This window comes from Chionomys nivalis, chromosome 15 (genome assembly GCF_950005125.1).
Source record: "Chionomys nivalis chromosome 15, mChiNiv1.1, whole genome shotgun sequence".
NCBI classification, from domain to species: Eukaryota; Metazoa; Chordata; class Mammalia; order Rodentia; family Cricetidae; genus Chionomys; species Chionomys nivalis.
Window position 1 is genome coordinate 15,863,434 of NC_080100.1, and position 25,065 is coordinate 15,888,498.

The 25,065-nt window shown below is 34.9% G+C and overlaps 1 protein-coding gene across 3 annotated transcripts in view; it reads right to left on the reverse strand.

Annotated features, from left to right (window-relative positions):
• Positions 1-1,501: 1,501 nt before the first annotated feature.
• LOC130887373 (cadherin-10) overlaps positions 1,502-25,065 on the reverse strand; it is a 184,357-nt gene continuing 160,793 nt past the window's right edge. For all 3 annotated transcript variants that reach the window (XM_057789788.1, XM_057789789.1, XM_057789790.1), the window contains 4 exons: positions 18,088-18,209; positions 12,170-12,278; positions 7,390-7,641; positions 1,502-4,448 (listed from right to left, as the gene is read on the reverse strand). In XM_057789788.1, coding sequence (XP_057645771.1) covers positions 3,958-4,448; positions 7,390-7,641; positions 12,170-12,278; positions 18,088-18,209 — 974 coding nt within the window. In that variant the 3' untranslated portion in view covers positions 1,502-3,957. The remainder of the gene's footprint in view (positions 4,449-7,389; positions 7,642-12,169; positions 12,279-18,087; positions 18,210-25,065) is intronic.

A 25,065-nucleotide genomic window follows, 5' to 3' on the forward strand; every position in this document is an offset into this window, starting at 1 on the left:
TGAATAGTGTATTTGAAGAGGCAGAGAGCTTTTGAGGAAATTACCTTAGTAGCTGTCATAGAGGAAATTATGAGGTCAGCTGTAAGAAAAGTACACGCTTATAAGCCAGGGTATAGTTACTCTGCTCATAGTGCTTTCCTTGGAGATCTTAAAGTGCTAGGTAATTTAATGCAGTGATTAAAGATAAAGTGATTTGCGTGTGTGGCAGAAAAAGTGATAGAATGATCCTTAATAGGGATGGGTAAGCCAGTTGGAAGAATGGTAGCAGATACTAGGAAGAACAATGACAGAATTAAGTAAGACCCAATTCTGCTTTGAACAAACCTGTTTTACAATAAAGTAATTTTATAAAGGTGAAGAATATGTAAATGACTACCACAAACTAGGTAGGTATGTGTATTGAAAGCCAAACAGAAGTCAAACATAGACAGACAACCATTCTTTAACTAACCAAATATGACATATTTTCATTAATAGTTTTCTTCTGTATTTATCTTATATGCTTTTTTGTCATACTTAGCACATGTGTGTATCATTTGTTGTATATGATTTTGAGAAGGGCCTATATTTATTTCACCTTTTCAGCATCCTTTGAAAATTAATAACTTTATTTCATTTAATTCTTCAAACAAACAAGATGTAACTATTAATTCACAACTAGTGAAAGAGTTGAGATTGTGGACATTTCCTATTTTTGCTTTTGTCATGAAGATACAAGAACTCATAGTTATTATGGGAAGTGACTCAGCTACCTGTGTATGCTTAGATAACATTATTTAATAAACAAATTATACATGAAAACATACGTGAGTTTTTCTGTGTATTCCTGAACTCTAAAATATATGATATTCTTGGGTGTTTTATGAAATCATTTTATCATAGTTTTAGTTATTATACATACAAGTGCACATATGTATAAATAAAGCATATCTAGAAACTTACATAGATATATTGATATATTAAGATATATGTTTTAATATTAACATCTTCATTTCAAAAAATTCTAGACATTAAATCAGCATGGTATATGTGGATTAACCTATTAGCACATGTCCACCCAATATTTTTGAAGTTATATAAATTGGATGTATGTGTGTCCCTACATACGTGTTTGTGTGTGTGTGTGTGTGTGTGTATGTGAGGAGAGAGAAAGAGACAGAGAATAATTTCAATCTCAGACCATAAATTTGTAAATACATAATTTGATACTTTGCTGCAAGTAAAATTTATATATACTTAGCATTTCTAATGCTCCGAAATTTAGAAGTCAATTTAAAATGTCTAATTATATAATCATGGAAAAAGAGAACAGAATGATTCTGTTCCTTGAAAAGTAATCATAAGATCTAGTTTCTTATAACCTCAGTGGTTTTAATAACAACACAGTTTTCCCCATCTTTTAACCTTTATAAGTAAAAGAAAAACACAGCTATAAATAGAAGAATTATATATAATTTATTACATCTCTGGGTGTCAGAACATTCCTTGTATTTTTTTATAATAGATGCTCAATAAACAATTTATTCTGAATATAAATATGGATGAAGAAATTTAAAACCTCCATTGTTTCAGTTACATCAATAATATTTCGAGAAACAGTAGCCCATCGACACAGAACACTAATGTTGGAATAAACTATGTACTGGCCATTCCATTGGGCAAGCACAATACCAGAAGGTGACTGAGAGACTGGAAATAGATTTTCTTAACATATGTCTTAAATTCATGGCTACCAAGAAATAATTTTAAGATACCATCTTCATTAACAACAATATTGGCAGTTTGCTACTGACCAATTTCTCCACAATTGGCAAATAAACCTCCCCATCAGTTGTACTGAAGCTCATTTCTGAAGCTAGTTTGGGTTATGCTAGAGATCCCTGCCACAAATCTTGGTTTTTAAAATAATGGATGACTAAGAAAATGCCAGAATAATTTAGTGTCGCTTGACATTTCTGAGTGAAGATAAACATCTTCACATAAGAACTGCATTATAGTCAAAAGAATTACATTACTGATGTCTAAGATTCACACAAGGACCCTACCTGTGTGGGATAGTTAAAATTAATTCAATCAAAAATTTTATTTTAAGTTATGACCAATTTGAAACATTCAATGGCCTTTGTTTTTCTTTTCTTTTGCCAATTTATTCTCCTATTAATGACAGTTCCTTCCAGGAAATAGTATTTTATTTATTTCAATTCAGCACAAAGGAGAAAAGTTCTTTCTTAAACTTAGTATCTTTTGGAAGCCAATATATGATATACATTAGTGGTTTCTGTCAAATTAAGTGTTACTATCCATCCTGATGTGTCCTTAACACCACTTGGTTGTGATTTTAATTGGGCCTCATGGGTTATCTCTCTTTCATAATCAGACGATTAGACAAACTGAAGCATCAGTGGGTAGAGTGGTGTGGGCCCTTTCAGCCTGGAAATTAGAAGAAAAAAAAAACACCATCCAAAAACACTGAAATAATTAGTTCTGCATCAAGGATATATCAACATAGAACACAGACCTACTCAAGTCATATAGCATTTTTACTAATTAACACATGAATCTTTGGTATTGTTTTCAATGTACTCAGCAGGGATAGTGACTTCTGTATCTATTAATACATTATTCCATCTGCAAAGAAATCATGACCAAGGAGTTGAACAACAAGTAATAACATTGTTCTCATGGCCAGGAATCTCAGTAACGTTTTGTGATTTACTACCAGCACTTTAAAGTTTGTTTTTCAACTTGTGCTTTTACTTTCTATCAAATCATTTTTTTTACACAAAAAGACTTTGTTACAATAATGTGTGATGCATCTCCTAAAGCTGACAGAGTTGTGAACCTGCATCTTAATGGAATATTCAGTATTATTACTGTCATTACTAGGCATTTTCAAAGACACCATGGGAGATAAATATAATTCCATTCCATGATTATTCCAGCCTGAGAGCTGCCTGAACTCGTATCACCTATAAACCTCAACAGAACAAATGTCATCCAAAAATTAGAAAATGTCTTATTCTTTCAGAAATTATTTTAATAAACATGGGCAAGATGAAAATGCTGTACTCCCAGTGTATTTAGCACAGAAACTAAGAATGGCAATAATTTAAATTCGAGTGTAATTGACTCTGCAATTCTGGGGTTAGAGCACCATTCTTGTAAATTTTTCAAACAATAATTTATAAGTGGTTTATAATTGGCAGCTGCTTTTAGTGTGAAAATTTTCCCACATCACAGCACAATGATTTACTGCAGAAAAGCAATGCTTACCTGGGATATCAGTTTGGTCAAGGCTTTCAACATTGCTTAAAATGTGCTTTTCTTCCTGGGTATTTAATTCGATTTGGTAACAAGATTTTTAATTTATGGAGAGAGAAATTTGCTCCTAGGGAAAAGATAAGCTAGAGACAAAGTAGTTGTAAAAACTGGTTTATTTTTTTAAAAAATAAATACAAAAATATAAATATAAAACATTAGCAGATAGAATTTGATGAAATGAAATTGCACAAATGCTTGTATACCAGGCTGCATATCACACCTACGACACCACATGTACATTGCTTTTAACTTAATGTACAGAACAGGATATATCTTAAATGTTTTCTTTGCCTTTTCAAAGCTTCATTTGCAAGGGCAAGACGTGTATCTAACAGAAGCGGCTTGTTCATGAGGTTGCTTAAGGGAGAGCTATCCTGATCAGGTTTCCTTTATTTACTATGATGGACAACATTGAATTTCCATAGCTTTGGCTCTTGGAAGTGATTAAATAAAATGTCGTATATATTCCATGAGACATTCTACAGGAAAGAATTAATATAATTAATGAACAAATTAAGAAATAAGTGGAAAACTTGTGCTGAGTGGCAGGAAAAAAATTCTCCTGAATATCAAAGATTGTGAAGTGGAGACAGTATCCGCAAAGTTACTTTCTTTGAGCAGAGCTCAGGTGCCAGGCTAAGCGTCTTTGTCGCTCTCGCCACCACCATACATTTCTGCTAGTTTGTTAAACCGAGGTCCCCATTCTCGGAGGTAATCGTAGTTTTGGTCTCCTTCAGTGGTACCTGATTCTAATGAGCTCAGAGATTCAGCGATGGAATCGTTTCCTTCATAAGCATAGGTGGCCAGTGAGTCGTAGGGAGGCGCGGTGGGATCCAGGTCATGCTCTTTGAGCCTCTCGTTAATGAAATCCCGGACGTCTGTGTTATCGGGGGCTGTGGGAGTCCTCCGTGGTATAAATAACGTTTCAGGAATAATATCACGCCGGAGCTTTTTCTCCTCTATAGCTGCCGGATTCCTCAAGGTACCAATATCAAAGGCCTGGGTATCCTCCTCTCCACCACCTTCATCGTTATAGCTCACAATGTTGTCTCTGATGTCCTCTTTGGATAAGATCAGAGGCTCTGTCTTCCGCTGCCTTTTCAGGGCTGCAAAGAGGACTACTATAACTTAAACAAAGACAAGAAGATGCGTTAGAACTTAATTTCCAGACTGCTAATCCAGAACTCAAGCGCTACACAGGTGGGAAGGTGTTTATATCTTGCATGAGAGGCCAGAGTTTTGGGGTTATTTTTGTACTTTTATTCAGAAGCTGAGAAGTGCTTAGCTGGGATGGCTAGTATGGTGTTTCTAATTCATTTTTAAAGCACTGTAGACTAATCCCTATCTACAATGACTACCTTTTACTTACTTTTCTGAGAACTAAAGTATATTCCTGACAGAATGGAAAATATTAATCTTTTGCATTAAATACTAAACATACATGAAGGGACTGTCTTTCATGCCCTGTAAGAAAATTCCCCACAAAACTGTTAAAATGGCTGAATTCAAAACAAAGAGTAAACACATATCACACTGAATTACTCCAAAACAAAGTTGTGATGTTCAGAGTCAATGTGCACAGGGGGAGACACACATAGCAGAAATTACAGTCTCACACCTATAGGAGAAAGTTAATGCAAATGCCACTCTTGGAGTTGGGGTTCTCCTATGTACTATCCTTAAACATTTTGCTATTGATTGATGGAGGAGTTAATTTCATTGATTAAATAAAGAAACTGCCTTAGCCCTTTAATAGGACAGAAAATTAGGTAGGCGGAGTAGACAGAACAGAATGCTGGGAGAAAGAAGCCGAGTGAGGGAGTCACCATGATTCTCTCACTCCAGACAGACGCAGGTTAAGATCTTTCCTGGTAAGCCAGCTCGTGGTGCTACACAGAATACTAGAAATGGGTTAGATCAATATGTAAGAGCTAGCCAATAAGAGGCTGGAACTAATGGGCCAAGCAATGTTTAAAAGAATACAGTTTCTGTGTAATTATTTCGAGGCATAAGCTAGCCATGCGGGCGGCTGGGTGCCGGGGACGCAACCCAGCCGTTCCTATTACAACAATTGATCACTTAAGACATTTGGAGAAACAGATGTGAATTCATTCAGATGGAAAAGATAAAGGGAAAAATTAGTTCCCTAAATATTTTTACCTAGAAAATGTATTTAAAGCAAGTTGGAATCACTATTTACTCAAAATGTAGTTTCCTATTAATTGTATTCATTAACATTAAATGCCTTGATTGTTTTTCTTATGTTTATAATTTGTGCCATTGAAAAGCGGTCATTTTGTTTTTCTTAGTTCACAAAGTCTCACACACACAACTTTGTGTAAGGTAAAGGTTTTCAACTCTAAGTTGACAATATGCGGCTTCCAATACAGAATATAGTAGAAATTGAAAGATTGACTCTGTCCAGACTCATTTCCCTGAAATGCAGCTACTGTGTCTATTCTTATAGTCAATAGGGAAACGGGAATGCAATGGAGAGTAAATACATTATTTTCATCTCAAGATCAGCTAAAATCATTCTATTCAAGGCTGTAAAATCAGTTAGTATTATTTGTGATCAGTTAAATCAGGTAAAGGGTTTTTGGCCAGATTCCAGTAAAAATGATAGCTGTGAAGCCCTCCTTGCAATCATTAGGAGAAAAATGATGAAAGCCAAGTGCACATTCTATAGACAACTGGGCAATGCACTCTGGTTACTCTGCTTTGAAACATGTTGACAACACTTACTTCTAGCTCCATTCTGAGTGAGGATATTAAATTTCAACACTTTTGACACTGTTCTCTCTTTTTCTTGTTGTTTATTTATTAAAAAACAAATCAAGAAAAAAACTTTTGTGGCAAAGTGTTCAGTACACTGTTTGATAAACAGTAGATTATTGTTAAAACTGTGCTATTAACAATTTTTATTAGATTTTTAAATTGATTTTTATTGAGCTTTACATTTTTCTCTGCTCCCCTCCCTGCTTCTTCTCTCCCCTTCAACCCTCTCCCAAAGTCCTCATGCTCTAAATTTACTCAAGAAATCTTATCTTTTTCTACTACTCATGTAGATTATATCTATGTATGTCTCTCTTAGGGTTCTCAATATTGTCTAGGTTCTCTGGGATTGTAATATGTGTGCCGGTTGTCTTTTCATTTATGTTTAAAAACCACTTATGAGTGAGTACAGTCTGCCCCAGCCATACAACTGTCAACCACATTTAGAGTGACTAGTTTGGAGTAAGGGGAGCACTCATCCACATCCATTGCTCGTGCTATTATCAATTCTTTTTTGATTTTTTTTTCCTTTTTATTGAAACTAATTATTTTCATACACTATAGTCTGAGTATGCTTCCTTACCCAGATCTTTGCCTACTACCTACACACATAAATCCATAGTTCTTTTTTTCTCTCATTAGAAAACAGACATCATCATTATCATAATAATAAATAATAAACGATAAGAGAAAAAAGCAAAGAAAGAGAAAGAGAGATACACAAAGACTCAGAGACACATAAATTTGCACACAAAGAGATCCAAAATCAGAAACCATAATATAAAGTAAAAGGTCTGTAAGGTAAAAAGGAAAAATGCTCTGACAAATCTTTGAGATTAAAAACCCTAAAAATTCCCATTGAGTTCTTTTTGTGTTGGCCACTACTAGGCTGGGGACTGCTCTTAAGTGTGGCGGTTTTTATCCCCAGGGAGACTCTTTTGGAGAAAATAACTATTCCTTGTCAGCAGTTATCAGCTGGAGAGAGCCTTCAGGTTAGGGGCTGGGGGCCTGTGTTACCATATTGCTTTTATTTTATTTTTGGTGTGCATTTTTATGTATATTTGAACAATTCCCACAGATAAGAGCCCTGCTACTTCTATTACCACAAAGACTCCTTTAAACATTACATGTTCTGACCAGATAAAATGTTTCTTTATTATTACTGTTTCCCAGTTAATTTGTGTGGCCTTTAACCTTGAGAGGTTCTGTGTTCTGATAGTAACCCTTCCTATTCAATAACAGACTGAATTAGTCATCCTGGAAGACCATCCCTTTTCCTCTAACACTTCTTACCCAGCAGAATTATGATGCAGAGGAGAATGGCTATCAAGGCACCCGTGCTGAGGCCAGCAGGCAGGAGCAGGGCTTCCGCACTGCAGGACTGCATGTTGCCTTGGCTGTCGCAGGCGCACACTCGGATGGTCAGGGTGCCAGTGCTGCTCTGAATTGGGTAATCATTATCAGATATCACCACAGGCAATAGATAGGTGCTTATTTCGTGTCGGTTGAAGCCGTTTTTTCTGGTTAAAATCCTGGCAGTGTTATCTAAAAAAAATTACATAAGTATTACAAATAATTTGAATCAACCAATGTGTTTTTGTTGCGAATGATAGGTTTAAATAATCATCAGTTTATTTAAACTATGAATATTTCTATTCAATATGCATAATTGAATTCAAACTAAACCACGTATACTAGAAAATACAGAGAATCTAGTATCATGTATTACCATTTATTTATCCATTTATTTTGAGTTCTTATGCTCACTCAGTTTCAAAATGGTAAACATAAAAATTCATTTATGATGTCTGTACAAATGATAAATATTCTGGATGTTTGCAAAATATGTCTTTATAAAGGATAATAATCCATATAAATTTTTAAATTTATACATGTCTGAATATGTATTTTACATGACAAAATATGCTTCAATCAAATAATTAAAAGAAAAGGATACAATGTAGTATAAGCACATAAAAAACAAAGTATCAAGATCCATTAAGATTTAAATATATAGGCCGGGCGGTGGTGGTGCACACCTTTAATCCCAGCACTTGGGAGGCAGAGGCAGGCGGATCTCTGTGAGTTCGAGACCAGCCTGGTCTACAAGAGCTAGTTCCAGGACAGGCTCCAAAACCACAGAGAAACCCTGTCTCGAAAAACCAAAAAAAAAAAAAAAAAAGATTTAAATATATAATTAAAGGTTAGCAAATTTTGAATGTTTCTGTACAATGCTTCTATAAATAAAAACGTTCCTCCATTGGAGTTGCAATTTGTTTAGAGTGCAAACTTGAAGAGACACTTTGGTAATCAGTATGGTGAATTTTCAGAAAATTAGGAAACAATCTACTTCAAACCCTACCAATACTGCTCTTGGACATATACCCAAAGGATGATAAATTATACCACAAGGACATGTGTTCAACTATGTTCATAGCAGCATTACATGTAGTAGCCAGAACCTGGAAACAACCTAGATGCCCCTCAACTGAGGAATGGATAAAAAAATGTGGTACATTTACACAATGAAGTACTACTCAACGGTAATATATATATATATATATATATATATATATATATATATATATATATATCATCTTTAAATTTGCAGGCAAACAGATTGATCTAGAAAACAATATCCTAAGGGAGGTAACCCAGACCTAGAAAGACAAATATAGTATGTACTGACTCATAAATGGCTTTTACACATAAAACAAAGAAAAAACAGCCTAAGAACCTCTCTAGAGCCAAGCCCCTTGCCAACCATAGGCTGGTTTTTCTTTGTTCTATGTGTAAAAGCCACTTATGTCCCCAGCTAGGACCTTGAGCACTAGAGAAGAGGTTGCCTGAACTGGCCTTGTCCTGTAGTCAGATTGATGACTATCTTGAATATCACCATAGAACCTTTGTCCAGCAACAGATGGAGATAGAGACAGAGACCCACATCGGAGCACTGGACTGAGCTCCCAAGGTCCAGCTGAAGAGCAGAAGGAGGGAGAATATGAACAAGGAAGTCAGGACCGCGAGGGGTTCATCCACCCACTGAGACATTGTGACTGATCTAATGGGAGCTCACCAAAGCCAGCTGGACTGGGACTGAACAAGCTTGTGATCAAACTGGACTCTCCGAATGTGACTGACAATGGGGGCTGACTGAGAAGCCATTGATAATGTCACAGGGATTTGCTTCTAAGCGTGTACTGGCTCTTTGGGATCCTAGTCTGTTTGGATGGATACCTTCCTAAGCCTGGATGGAGGGGGGGAGGGCCTTGGACTTCCCACAGAGCAGGGTACCCTGCCCTCCCTTAGGACTGGAGGGGGAGGGGGAGGGAGAGTGAGGGCAGGAGAGAAATGGGAGGAGGGGAGGAAGTGGAAATTTTTAATGGTATTATTTATAAAGCAATAAAAAAATAAAATTCAATAATAAAAAAAGAAAAACCAGCCTATAGCCCCACCACCCCTGAGAACCTGGACAACAAAGAGGACGCCAAGAGAGACATACATGGATCAACATAGAAAGGTGAAAAAGACAAGATCTCCCGAGTAAACTGGGAGCATGGAGGTCACGGAGAGGGTAGAAGGTGGGGGCAGAAGGGAGTGGAGAAGAGAAAAATGTATAGCTCAATAAAACAATAAAAAAGAAATTATATAAAATTATATATTTGTATATATATATATATATATTATATGATTAATGAGAAATTTGTTGTCACTGCTGTAGACTACCAAATAACACTTCAAAACATGTAGAATTTTAATGAAGTTTACCATCCAATTGCCTACTACTCTGCTAGTGAAGTTTTTCCTAATCTAACAAGTTAACCAATCCTCCTCAATGTGGAGTTGTGGGGGAAAGTACGTGTAATTTCTTCTAGTCTCAAATAATCAATTTTAAAAACCACAGATTGTTATCCTCTCCCCCACCTCTTCCCCTCCTCTTTTTTTGGGGGGGCAGATGAATGTAGTCTTGATTCTCAAACAGCGGTCTGCAAGGCCAATATAGAAACAACAATCGATCAGTTGTTAATTGAAAACAACAGGACCGAGAAAGAAAGTGACAATTGCTCACTGGTTCAGTGGCTGAGTATAAGACAAGTGCTTTCTCCATTGTTAATTACGTTATAAAAGCAGACGTTTAAACTAATAGAAACATACGAAGAAATTCAAAGACCTACCTCTCAAGCATTAATATCTATGATAAAAATTCACATGTGTGGGTATTTTTAGAATCTTCTTTGTTTTATGTCTAAAAGCCACTATACTCATAAAGCAAAGAAAAAACAGCCTATAATTCACAATCCCAGAGAACCTAGACCCTAAGAAAGACATACATGTATCTAATCTACATGGGAAGTAGAAAAAGGCAAGATCTCCTGAGTAAATTGGGAGCATGGGAACTATGGGAGAGGGAAGAAAAGAAGAAGGGAGGTAGAAAGGAGAGTGAAGAAAAATATATAGCTCAATAAAAACAATTAAAAAGTGATTGCAAGAAAATATGATAAACATATATGTCTATACTTATATATGTATATCTCTAATAGATAAAAATAATATAACAAAAAATTTTCTTGTCTAGGTATCTTTTTGCAAAATTTAAATCTTAATTTTGTAATTTTGCCATATTTAAGGTAAATTTGTATTTTAAAATATTTCTTATTCTTTAAATTTTATAAAACAACTGGATTTTAAAATCATAATATATATTTGACTTACCACAGAAATAAGTTAATTTTAAAAGGATTGGTATCATTAAATAAATATTTAAGAGGAACACGTGGACAACAAGAGGAAACCTTCACAAAATGTATCCTTTAATTTCTATATAATTACAATTCTTTTGAATTTTCACCCAATAACGCAAAACAATGTCATATCTAAAATTAGATAAAATATTCCATTAAATTATGCAGAATGCAACTCAGTGAGCTCTTCAGGTTGACATTTGTATAAGTTTATTTCTCGCATTGAGTAATTTATATAGGTTCAACATTCTTTCTACATAACAAAATCATAATCTATGTCAAAATTTAACGAAGGTGAGTCTTAAGTGGTCTCTCTGGGGCCTCTGTAAGCAGGGTTATGACAGAACCAATCCTGATCTACATCACATTTTAACAACTAGTGCTCAGTTTCACAGAAAAATAATCAAAATTAAATAAACCCAGAATCAGGCATTGTCAGTTTGGTACTGAGGATTCAATTTAGACAGGCAGCAATCTGAAGTCTATGTGTAAATTGCCAAGTTCAGCAAATTGAAATTACACTGAGGGGTGTTTACCCGAAATTCAGACTCAGCTTCAACATTCTGTATGTCAACTGCCAACTCTACGTTACTCTTTTCTAATCCAATTACTCGATGTGTCTAGAGTGACAGAAAACATGGACATTGTAAATCCCAAGATTTAGTGAAAGCAAAAGTCTCAAATGGATAACTTCTCTTGACTCATTTATGTGAACATTCTACTGGATGAAATTTCTTGGTGAGTAGCTAGTGTGATGTAAAATGATCCAATGCCTTAAGCATTTTTATGGCACATGAAAACCATCTGCAGGAAAATACAGCCAATTGGTCTTGCTAACACTTCCCAGACACCATGAAGGAAGTATTGTATATTTGGTAGTGTGGTTACCAGATTCATTTGAAATACATCTGCAGCCACAGTAAGACAACTGTATCTTCTTTATGCCTACCTGGCTCCAACAAATCTGCTGCCATTCTGTTGCATCAAACTTTGTGTAATGCATGCACAGAATCTTTCCTACAGCCATTCACACGTTATCATGTTTACAATATTAACTAATTATCTGGAGCCCTTCTAATAATTTCAACATTAACTCTTCCTCTGAACACTGATAGATTGATAATTGATTGTATTATTCTAAATTTAAGAGAGTAATTAACCTCAAAAAATACTATAGGAATTCATTACTAAATACGGAGTGAACAGATTTTTAAGCTTACATCATTAAGTTGATATGAAGCATAAATAAATGGATTGTTATATTGCAATAATTACTTTGGGGGAAATTCCCATTCATGCCATATTAGAGAAGAAAAGAGTTCAAAAATGACCTTCATTATCCTGTACTGTGAAATTAGGATTAACAGCAGCCAAACTGAAGAAAAACTTCTGACCACCTAAGGGATCATCTTTGTCAACCGCACTTATGGTCTGGATCAGCTGTAGAAAAGAGAAAATTAGAGCCATCACATTCCTGTGTGTAAAACAGGAACCATATATGTCATTTAGAAACATTCTACAAATAGCATTATACAGACTAAGCAGGCTATATTTAAATGCGTCTGTGCACTCACATGCGTGCACATCCCCCACACACAGGGGCAATGATAATGTACATAAAATACCATGAACTTTTGAAAGAACAAATGTGAAAGCATAGAAGGAAGAAGGGATGGGGAAAGATGCGATTATACTACAATATTAAAAATAAAAGCTACAACAAAACTTGTAAAAGTAAATTGGTTTTCATCCTCATGAACAAATATTTTAGTAAAAACAACTTTTAATAATTGTTTTGCTTTTGTGAACACTTGACTTGTCTTTCAAAATGCCATGTGACATTTTTGAGGTTTTCAAACAAATGTAGAAAAATACTTGCAGTAACTGGGTTATTTGACATGAATTAAAGCAATGATCTAGAAGATTTCATCCAATTTGGAAACTTAATTTGGGGTAGGTTTTTTTGCCTTGCTGAAATATTAAATATGAAAATATTGAAATGAAGCAGAAATTTTAGGGTTGGGTGTTGTGTCACAAAACTAATCCCAGTACTAAGATCCAGAGGAAGGTGGATCTCTGTGAGCTCAAGGTCAGTCTGATCTACAAAGAGAGTTGTAGGACAACAGGGCCTGCCTCAAAACAAAACGAGAAACAAAACAAAAATACAGAAAAAAGGAAAAGAAATAGAAACTTTATAGATAATACATGATTTTCCAAAAGAAAAACTTTTAATTTAAAAGAAAAGGATTATCTACTTCATTTAAAATACAGTTTTAGATAGACTATATCTATACACTAGAGGAATGACTATTTTAAGGATCAACTTTGATATTAAAGGCATAGACATTTTAAGCAATAATCTAGAGGGCTAAAGATATGGTTTGGCAATCAAGAGCCCTTGTTGCTTATCCAGAGAACCTGTGTCAAGTTCACAGAACAAATATTCAGCATTTCACAAACACCTGCAATTCAGCTCCAAGGGATGCGACAACCTCCTTCTGACTCTGTGGGCACTCAAATACATGTGTTGTACAGACAGACAGACAGACACACACACACACATACACATACACGCAGTATCATATCTTGATTAGACATCTGTCACGTTCCTTATATGTTTAACACATGGACAGTACATCAGGGATGGATATTTATATACTCTGGGAGGCTTTTCTCTAATTATTTTCCACTACACACATAATGTTTTAAGAATTAATTTCAGAAAAGCCTCAAAAGGTTACAATCACTTGCATAAGCATTTGAACTTATTCTTAGAAGAATACACTTTTAAAGCATCACTTCAACATTGTATGCATACTTGGTAAAAAAAATTCTTGAGTTTTGTTTATTTAACAAGGAATTTCAAGCTTAAAACATTATGTAAAATGAGTAGGCACATGATGAAATTATTATTATATTAAATTACTTTCCTTTCAAAACATGTAATAGCAATAACAGTAAAATATTCTACTTATTATAATTCTAATTATTTTTAAATGCAATTCAAAAATTTTAATTAAAGCACACAAAGCAGTATACTGTTTTCTATAAATAATGAACAAGAATAATCATTTAAGTGTTGAAATAATTTTAAAACAGCATTAAATAATAGATGACTAAATATTATAAGAATAAAGAAAACATATTATAATAGAATAAAATATAGAACAGATACTTGAATACATTCAAGACAAAAATGTGCAAGTAATGGTAACAGGCTTGTGGTTCTTAAAAGTTATTAATTCATCTGATTCTCCTTGCCTAACTTTACTTTTATATTTTTTCTTTTAAAAAGTGATTCATTGATGTATTGAAGAAGAAAGAAATACCACAAATGAAATAACAGAAGATGAAAAACCAATGGAAATTATTAGTCACTAGGATCAATGCTAATATATATTGAGAGAGAGAGAGAGAGCTAATAATCCTTTAAAAAAATTACAAGATCTCAAAACAACAATTGCAGTTGTGATATCAAATTAAAGTTTAAGTCTATTTTTATAGAACAAATCATATAATTTTGAGGACTAATGTCTGCTTACTTAAATGTGTGTACAGGACATTACAAAATTTACCTGACATCAAATGAAATGTGTATATTGATTAAGGATTACGGTGCCAATTAATTAACGATTGGTGGTTAACTGAATCGCTGTCTTACAGAAAGAGCAATAGTATTAAAGGGACAATAAACGAAATGACACAGCTGAGTCTCTACCTTTCCTGAACACAAGTTCATGACCAAAATAAAAATTAGATTTCCTCTGGCTCACCAAGGACTCACTATTTCATTGCATCTTAATACTACAAAAAAAGAGTGTTTTTGATTATTTATTCCAAGTACAAGATAGAATACATCCAGTTCAGTCCTTAGCAGTAGCAGAGCTGACTTGTATTTCATATCCTACAAGAACTTCAAGGCTGTTTCAAGGATCCTAAGAAAATGAAGCGTGGGTGGAATGTGGGGTGGATTCTTAGATGCACAAAGGAAGGCAGTACATATGTTTGAAAATACTGAACTTTTTCTTTGAGAAGACAAGCAATTCCTGGAGAAAACTTTCCTTTGCCTTGGTCAAACCCACGCTCCTGATTGTGAGGGATGCACCTGAACACTGCTCTTTGGAGAACAGATGTTGCATATTTCGGGTCTGATAAACCTTGGCTGCCATTTGACTTGTTATGTATTGTAAGTTGAAAATATTGTTTGATAACATCCACTTTCTCTGGGAGACTCCTTCAAAAGGATGCTTTGAGATGTAAATGTTCATTTGTTCCCTTGGACATGAAAATATACTCACCAGCGGGAGGAGAGGATATGAGGGAGGGAAAGGCATGTGAAAAGAGCCAGCTCTCCTTCTCACTTCTAACGACTTTCTGTTTTTAAGGGTGTGAGAGTTTAGTATCCAAATTTAGGCGCAAAAGAAGCCAATTAGCTTCATCTCAGTGGCATGTTGCATCCTTCATAAAGGAAATGCACCTTTCTTAAATCAAGGGACTGACAAGACCAAGGGACAGGGATATAAAGGAATATGAGGTGGGTCTCAGCTTTACGTCTGACTCACCCATATGTCCACACACCAAATGAGTGGGATAATACCCCATGCTGTAGATCTAAGTGTTACTTAAAGAACACCTAAATTATCGGGCTACTGTTTGAAGTAAGGCACTCAATAAATAAAAGCTCAAGTATATTCAGAAGACCTCACATTCAATTTTCTTAGGAGCTGGGAAGACCTAACTGGTACGCGGATTTCACTCAGGGTTGAGCGAGAGAGTCAATGAATAACCACTTTGTCTTACTCGGATGCCTTAACTTGCAAGTCCAAATTCACTCCCTTCCCTCTTTGTAAATTTTGAGAAATAATATGTAGCTCGGTCTGTCCTTGAGCACACTGTGTAGGTGGGAAAACTTTGCACTCCTGATTCCCTTGTGTAAGTCTCACAAGTGCTGGGAGTACACATACCAATACATTCTACTAATGATTTCACATATAAAACCTTTGTTCCAATGAAAACCTTTCTCATGCAATCATACTAAAACAAACTAGTCAGGATAGAAAGAGTTAATCTGGACATGTAGCACAAGGGGCTAGTTAGAAAAAAAAATTACTCATATTCTTCATGTTAAGGTTCTCAGAACTCAGTAAATACTTTTCTAATGCAAGTATTACATTCTTTTCACCCATTAACTAGTTTTGAAATAATCAAAAAGTCTTGAGACATTGTGGGTTAGCTACAGTGAATAAGAGAGAAAGCACAAGGATTCTTTTTGAATATTTTGAATACATCAGTATTTTAGTATTTATGCCTCCACTGGTCTGAAAGGTATCTCTTGAAAAATCAAATTCAATAATCATGGAGGAAGCAATGCATGTAGTAGTGGCAAAGTGGATAATTTATCACTCTCAGAAAAGATTTTGGCTTAAATCATGCTGAGCCTGTCGGTCAAGGACTGGCTGGCATGGTATTTTTAGTGTAGACACTGCTTCACTGCTGCATTAGGAATGTTAGAAGCACCTAAGTTATTTAAATATTCAGAAATAAACATTTCCATAACATCTTAAGTAAAAAATTCAATTGCAGTAATTCTATCCTTTCAAACAATAGACAAGCTATTGAATTCTCGTTAGAATATTCACAAGAATAGTTATTCGACAATGCAATTTGCATAAAAATATAGCAATGACATTGATGTTTATAAAAGCATTAAATGATGTCAAAACACAACACAGTTTCTCAATGGCTTCTCTATCTCTAATAAAATGCTTTTGATTCCCAATTATTATTTATAATATGCAGCTTCCTTCTGTGAAGACAGCACTCAAGACAATTAAGAGCATTTCTCTCAGCCATATATGCTGAAGCTTTTCAAACAAGAAAATGAGTCCACTGAGGAAATTATTTAAATAATTCCAAACAAAGCTGATGTGGAAAGAATGCTTCAAAGAACTAAAATGACGTCATTAAGTGTTTTATGTGTCGCCACACATAGGAGAAACACAGGAAATCCATAGCGGTGAATGTGGCTGCCTTACTTCAAAACATGTTCACATACAAGTCAACACTGACTGTTTCAGTGAACCTGTGCACCTGTCTCTGCATTTCCAGATTCTCACTGCCAACATCCTGCAGCAATGGAGATTTTTAAGTAGAAATTTGTGTCAACAGTTATATTAGACTACTGAAGCAGTAGTCACAAAAAAAAAATGAAAATTTCTCAGGAATCTCATGCTGGAGAACAAAAGGCTAAAAACTAGGTACTTGCCACAGGAGAAACTTGTCTCCCCAAAAGAGCTCAAATAATTTGGACAGTCACACAGAACACCTCACAGGAGAAACTGGAACTGGGACAAGGTAGTGTCGATGATAGGAAGGGTTACTCTTGACAGGTACTTCTTTATCATGCATATTCCATGAAACTTGTTTAACCAAATCCTTACGCTGGGGCTGAAAGAAGGATCAATTGGACAGACACCACCGGCCTCTCTTATTTATTTTTTCCAATCTTGCCAGGGTGAATAGGTCATGTTTCTCTGCCTTTCACTCTTACATGTATACTTAATTGATTTATTGAGAATGGGTGGTGGAGTCCATCTGACTAGAGCTGTTAGGGTCCAAGCTCTGACCATTAAAGAATAGACTATGTTGGGCATGGTAGTGCATGCATCAAAGCACTCGGGAGGCAGAGGCCAGGAGGATGTCCATGATTTTGAGGCCGGCCTGGTCTACAAAGTGATCCCAGGATATCCAGGACTGTTACACAGAGAAAGCCTGTCTTGAAAGCACAAAACAAAGAGACTAATTAGCGAACAAGTAAAACAAAATAAAAATGATAAACTGTACTAATAACCATCCTCTATTCCTCTAAACTGTTACTAATGTCAAACCAATGGCATGGCATGGAACACATTTTGGTATTCTGATTCTGAAATTTTTAAAATTTAAAGCTATTTCCCACATCTCAACTTTTATGGGAGAGACAATATCTTCTTCTTACTACTATATGGTTGTAATTATAATGTAGAGTAAGATCTCATTATTTTCTTGCATTATAACTTTAAAAAGGAATTGAGAAATCAAACTGCTAAAATACTTTCAACTTTATAAACATCAACCACTTTCTAAACTTTTAATGAGACTATAAATAAATGTTCCTAACTCCATTTGTCTCATCTTTTCCAAGATTTTGACCAAAACACATTTTACACACAACTGGATCATCCTGAATGGGAGTTGTAGAGCTGCTCACCTGCCCTGGTCTGGCATTTTCACATACGAATGTGTCATAAAACACAGCAAATTGTGGAGCATTGTCATTCACATCCAAAATTCTCACAAAAACAGACACACGAGTTGTCTCTTTGGGATTATCTAGAAGGAGGAAATGAAAACAGTGTTTAGGGAGACAGAGTTTGTGCAGAATTCAATTGAGATAAGCATCTTGTGGACATTGAATGTCACATACAAATAAACATCATATCCACTTTCCTGATACAATGAACAAATGCAATAAAGAAAATTACTATAGAGCCTAGTTAACTAGTCATGAATTCTGTTATAAGTAGGCACAAGAGTACCATTATTTTAAACATTCCTTTAAAAAGTACAATACAATGTAATTGACTTCATATTATATGTGTGTCCCTAACAACCAATTATGAGATTGTATTATATAATTATTAAATTCTTGCTATACATGGCCATGTCACTTAATTATGAACCACTTTTTTGTTTTTAATTTTTTTAAATTGAAAATAGATTCTTCTCTCATAAAATATATTCCAACCACAGTCTTCCTTCCCTCTAATGAAGAAACAATTGGAAATATATTAAGTACTTGGTCAATATCAACAACTCCTAAAACTCACTTTGTTTATTTCTATAATGAAAACATTTTCAAACATACTTTAAAATCTTCATTTGGAGACTGGACTACATGGATATGATTTAACATATTTATTAGAAAAAATATAGTAAAAACATTTTTGATATATTCATCACTGATACCATTAAACAGAACTTTATTATTTTTATTCATTTATTTTATGTGCAGCATGTGTGTCTATATTTGTGTTCACATGAATACCACAAAGTAAGTGGTAGACAGATGACAACTGTGGTATGAAGATTTTTCCTTCCACTGTGTGGGACTCAGTAATTGAACTATGGTCATCAGGCTTGGCACTCAGTAATTGAACTATGGTCATCAGGCTTGGCACTCAGTAATTGAACTATGGTCATCAGGCTTGGCACTAAGTGCCTTTTCTACTACCACACTGGCTCCAAGAGCAACTCTGTACATCAGTTTATTCTATCCAATCCAGCTTCCAAACAATAAACAGTGAATTCATTACATCTGCCTTGTTAAAAATGGTGAAATTAAAAGCATCACGTTTGTTATGAAGAAAGATAAATTTTATTTATTGCTTTGATTGATGAATGAAATTTTAAAACCTGTCTATTTAGCTTGGCTTTAATATCATTTTTGTATTTGTCATAATGTCATTATGTGTGCCATGTGTATTCTAGGCAGTCCTACTGATAGCTGAGTGTTTTACATGATGGATTCAAGTTAAAGTCATTTAGACTTCATAATGCTGGTTATATGAACACAATGCAATTTGCATGCAAATGTGGCCAGTCACAAGCAGAAAGTCATATAAAAGATATTTGTGCTTCATGTTCAAGGCAGTATTATTCACAAGAATCAAGAAATGTAATATGCTCATCAAATTAAGCATGCAGGGATAAAATGAGGTACATAAACACAACAGAAGGATAAGTAGTTATAAACAGAATGAAATCATTCATAAAAATCAATATGTATGGAACTGGAAAATATTGTAAGTAAGGCAAGTATACACAGGTACTACGTGATTGAATTCATATGTTGAGTCAAAACATTGAGGTCATGGACACTGGAAAAATCACAGTGGTTTTTAGAGGTATTGGAAAATAGAATGGAGGAAGGATAAGCAAGGCCAATGAATATATCCTAAGAGACAGGTGTATTCTGGCGTGCTATTCCATAGAAGAGATATTACATGAATAAGAAAACAGTGCATACTTTAAAAGTCAAAGATTTCAAAAGTTCATAATAAAGATAATTAGAAGTAATTCAGGAACTGATCAAAATGATATGCAGCAGATACACATATAAAACAGTACATAGTGATATTAATATGTAAAATTTATTCTTATGTATTCATAACATAAAAAATTAAGAGATTAGAAAGTCTATAATTAAAATGAAGAAATAATGTTTAGCACCATTGTTAAATATTTGGACAAAATGATTGTGAAAACCATTGCTTACTCTATAGATGCTCATTTTTTTCCAATATTTTTGTGTTTTACAAACACAAAAATAAAAAACACTATTGAGTCCAAATGTAATATGTATTGCAATTTGAAAGAGTTTACCGCCATTTTTATATAACTATACTTTTACTAAATTAATGATTCTATGCAGTTAATAGATGGTCTATGATCAGGAGGATTCATAAGGCTAATAGACTATAAAGGAAAAGCCACAGAGTTCTATATAATTTGAAATATAATTATCTTCCCTTCTTTCCACAAAAGGAAAATATCAATTTAAATTGATAAAAATCAATTTTTTTAGTCTTGTCAAAGTCTTAATTCGCATGTATTCAGCCAGCAGAATTTATTTTAGGAATTTTCAAACCCCAGAGACAAGTGAGCTGTGTCTGTCTCAATTTCACAACTTATGCAGTTTAATTTTGGTCCATATATTCACTCCACTTCTCTTCTTCCCTCAATTTGTGAAATAAATATCAAGTAGAAAGTCCAATCTCATATGCGTTATTAGGAAAATTAGATAAGAATTCTTTTTAACAGAGCATCAATTTTGAGATTAGGTCTCAAAATATGTTAATTACTACCACTAAAACCATATTTATAACCATTAACATAACTTCATTTCCTTCTCTTACTTAGGAGTTTTGTGCTAATTTCCCTCACAATAAAGTATACATAATAAAAATATATAAATAGTGCTGTCAGTTTTGTTCCACTTACATGAATCTGATGAGTACTTAGGCGAGAAGTAGAAAAGAAGAAATGAAACATAACAAAACAAATGAACAAACACACAAAAACAGAAAAGCAATGCTGCTCTTCCTTGTTCCTCATACTTAGAGGTAGGTATATCCAGCTACAAATGGACTCTCAGCTCCCTAGTTACTTGTTGGTGTGGAGAAAAATGGAAAAGTATCTTTCTAGAATATGATTTTCTTCCTATTGATATAGAGTGAGATGTATACAAAATATTTATTTTTACTATTCTTAAAACAAACTCAACTCCTGTTGGAAGGTCACCTTTCTAATTATGCTAACAGAAACAAAAGAGACAAAGAAGTTTCATAGCTAAGAAACTGCTTCATGAGACCCTTTTCTATCACAGTAGGAAGACTCTTCAACCTCTTTCCAAATAACTTTGAATCAAAAGCTAAATCCACGGGGATGAATGTGCTTTATAAAACGTAAGGCCTGGAGTTATCTATTCAGAAGACAGTGCTTACTCTAATCTTTTTTGCTGGCAGATGCTACCGCTTATGTATAAATAAAAGTATAAAGCATTCCACGGAAGAATTATACTGAATAGCAGCTGGCTTGTATTTACCACCTGAATCTCCCTCAGAATCCTCAGGGAAACTGTACTATAAGAAGGATGCATGAGTAATAAAGGCTTTCAGGATGTATGTCCTCAAGTAAGGCCATTCCTATGCATGCATAAGCTTTGCCAATCATCCAAAAAGAGGCAAGCTTGAATCATTCTCTTGAATCTTGAGGCTTCCAAAAGATGTGATTTTTCTGTATGCATTGAACAATCTTTTTCTCAATATATATCATGATATATATTGACAAAAAATATATATACAATATGATCAGTTTCTAGATGTACTTCTAGGAACGCTTTGGCTTCCTGAATGTTCTAAGATCCTAAGTTTATTATGACATCACTGATTGTGACATTAATTTTAGAGTCTAGCATTTTCCACCTGGCATTTTAAAATATTTTTTAAAGAAGGGGAAAAGAATTACTCCATGCTATAATGCACTGCATAATTACCTGAGGGAAACTGCACTTGTCACATGATGTGACGTTTGCTGTGCAACATAGAATTAAACTGTTGGAGGCGGACCTGGAAGCACATCAGTAAGAGGTTCCTTTACACATTCCACTGTCCTGCTCAGGACTTGGTGAGGGACACACTTACCATCAACCCAGTGTTTAAAGTCTAGTGAAACAAGTCCCTGTATGTGTTTTGCTTCCATTCTCATTGCATTAAATGCCCAGAAAAGCATAATGGGACCCTGGCTTCCTGTGCTTGGCAGGTGGGCATTTCTAGCACTCATTGCACAGATTGATTTCACTTAAGGGCGAGAATAGGCTTAGCTCTTAAGAAGTAATTGGCTTAGCTTTTTACAGAATCATAATTACTTCAACTAGCTTTAGAAGTTAAATTTCTCAAAGTATCTGAAATAGAAAATGCAATTCCAAGCTCAGTGAGCTTGAAGAAGGATCTTGAGCGGAGCAGACAGCACAAACAATCAGATTCCAGAAGCTCCAAATTGGATCTCATTAGATACAGAAGACAGAGAAATAGAAGTTTTCCTTATAGGAGAAAATATGTTTTTAAATTGATAGCCTCAAAAGACACTACCATTTATAACTCCCTAAACAAAGTACAGCACGATTTGGGGAAGGTGGAAGTGAATCTCTATTTACATCCCAGCTAGAATGATGAAGCTAAATCCATTATTTCAGCTAAAATCCTGGAATGGCATTCTGACTAGACGACTTGCACAATTCTGAAACATTGGGTGATCCGGATCTGGTTTTAGTCTGCAATAATTGGTTTCAATAGCTCTCTTTAGACAGTTGCTTGTAGACTCAGTATGGCATGTATGGAATTTATAGACAGTTTCTTGTAAATGCAGACTGTTCTTTTGTTTTTAGGCAGCCCAGATGCGAATAATCACACAGAAACCATGTTAATTACAACACTGTTTGGCCAATGGTTCAGGTTTCTTATTAACTAACCCTTATATGGTAAATTAGCCCATTTCCATTAATCTGTGTATTGCCACTTGGCTATGGCTTACCTAAGGTTTTGTCTGGCATCTTTCTCCTTTAGGAGCTACTTGGTGTCTCTGTATTTCTGCCTACTATCTCTATATATTTCTGTTCAGATTTCCCACCTAGAATTATTCTGCCCTGCCATAGGCGGAAGTAATTTATTAACCAATGGTAGTAAAACAGCATACAGAAGGGGAAACACACATCAGTTTTTTTTACCATGGCTCAACTGAAAGCTAAAACTTTTTATTATAAGTATACAGAGATCCACAGTTCAGCACTGGGCTGTACTCCTGGAGTCCAGTCATAGAGAGGGAGGCGTGATATTATGAGCAAACAGCCAAAGACTAAGATGGGGATACCCACAGAAATATCTAAATTGAGCTACTAGGAGTTCATTGAACCCAGAATGACAGCTGGAGTGCCAGCATAAAGTCTGAACAAACTAGACCCTATGAATGTTGGTGACAGTTGTGTGGCATGGGCACTTTGTGGGGCCACTCGCAGTGGAACCAGTATTTATCTCTAGTGCATGAACTGGATCTTTGGAACCCATCTCCTGTGGAGGGATGCCTTGCTCACCTAGATATAAGCAGGGAGAACCTTTGTCCTGCTTCAAGTAATATGACAGACTTTGTTGACTCCTCATGGGAGGCCCCACCCTTTCTGAGGAATGGGTGGGGGGTGTGGTGTTTAGAAGACTGGGGCAGTGGACAGGAGAGAGGAGGAGCTGGGATTGGTATGTAAAGTAAGATGGTATAAAAAAAATAAATAAAGTGTACAGAGCTGCTCTTCCTTATAATGGTTTCAGCAAGGGATTGGGCACTGGGAGGTTTTCCTTAGCATGGGTATGTGACTTTTCCATGTCTTTATGTTGTAATGGACTGCACATTTGATTTAAGGCTCTGTTGCCACTGTCTCAAATTTCTTCATGCCTTTTGTCTCTTGTTTGTTCTATCAGATATGATAATGCTCTTGTTATTTCAGACTTTTCCCCAACATCACTTTGATTTAGCCTTCTTACCTTCTGAGTTCAAGGATTATAGGCATGTACTGTCCCATAAGAACCCATAACGATTTTCAACAGTCCACTAAAGAATGACAACGGCATCCACAATGATAGAATCCTTTCTGGAAGCAATATCTGGGGCAGTTTTAGAAATGTATTGTTCTCAGATTTTAACTTGCCATTTTCTAATTGGATAAACTATTGATTTTTTTAAAGCATGCATAGAATTAAGTGTTATATCTCGAAGTCAAATAATCAATTTGATTTCCAGTTTACTGCTTCTAGCATTGTGAATTTTTAAAATTCTAAAAATCTTCAAGGACCAGGATCTGCAATAAGATAAGTTTGATAAAAAAAAATTAGCAAGAGAAATTCTAACTTAAAGATTTTAAGAAAAATCCATACCTCTACCCTGATTTGCTGTGGGCATGTGAGCTTGCTGCTAATTTTAGCTCTGTTATACTTCATTGCATGAGTGTAGGAAAAAAAAATTGTTGCAGGATTAGTCTTGGACTTTATAACATGAGTGAGAGAACCATCCAACACTGAATTTTGCTTGGCAAGGAAATGCAGTGCCCGATAACTTATCTCTAACTTGCTTTTTCCTCTACCTAGACACATCTGGGAATGCTGTGAATTCAATGCAGGACTGATCCCTCTCAAGACAAATTATTAGAGGAAGTTAATAAAAAGGCCACATCACAACAACATGAAATGATGCCCATCTCAATTGACCAGCTATTCTTCATGTAGAAATATAAGAAAAATGAATAAAAAATGCAAACAAGTAAATTAGGGAACACAACATGTTTGAAAGAGAATCTGACAAAGATCACCCAGGAAATAGGAAACACCAAAGCTCAGAAAGAAAAATTAGTTAACAGTCTCAATAAGAGATTAGACTAAACAGAAGAAAAATATAGCAGAGCTTGAAAACACAACATTCGAATTATTAGTGTCTGATAGAAATAAAAGTCAGAAAACATTAAGAGAAAATGCAAGAGCTGTGGGGTGTTCTTAAATGAGTGAATATTTTCCTTCTTGACTTACCTGAAGGAGGAGGACTACAAAGGAAATTTAGACAATTAACACTCAAACAATGTCAACATTTT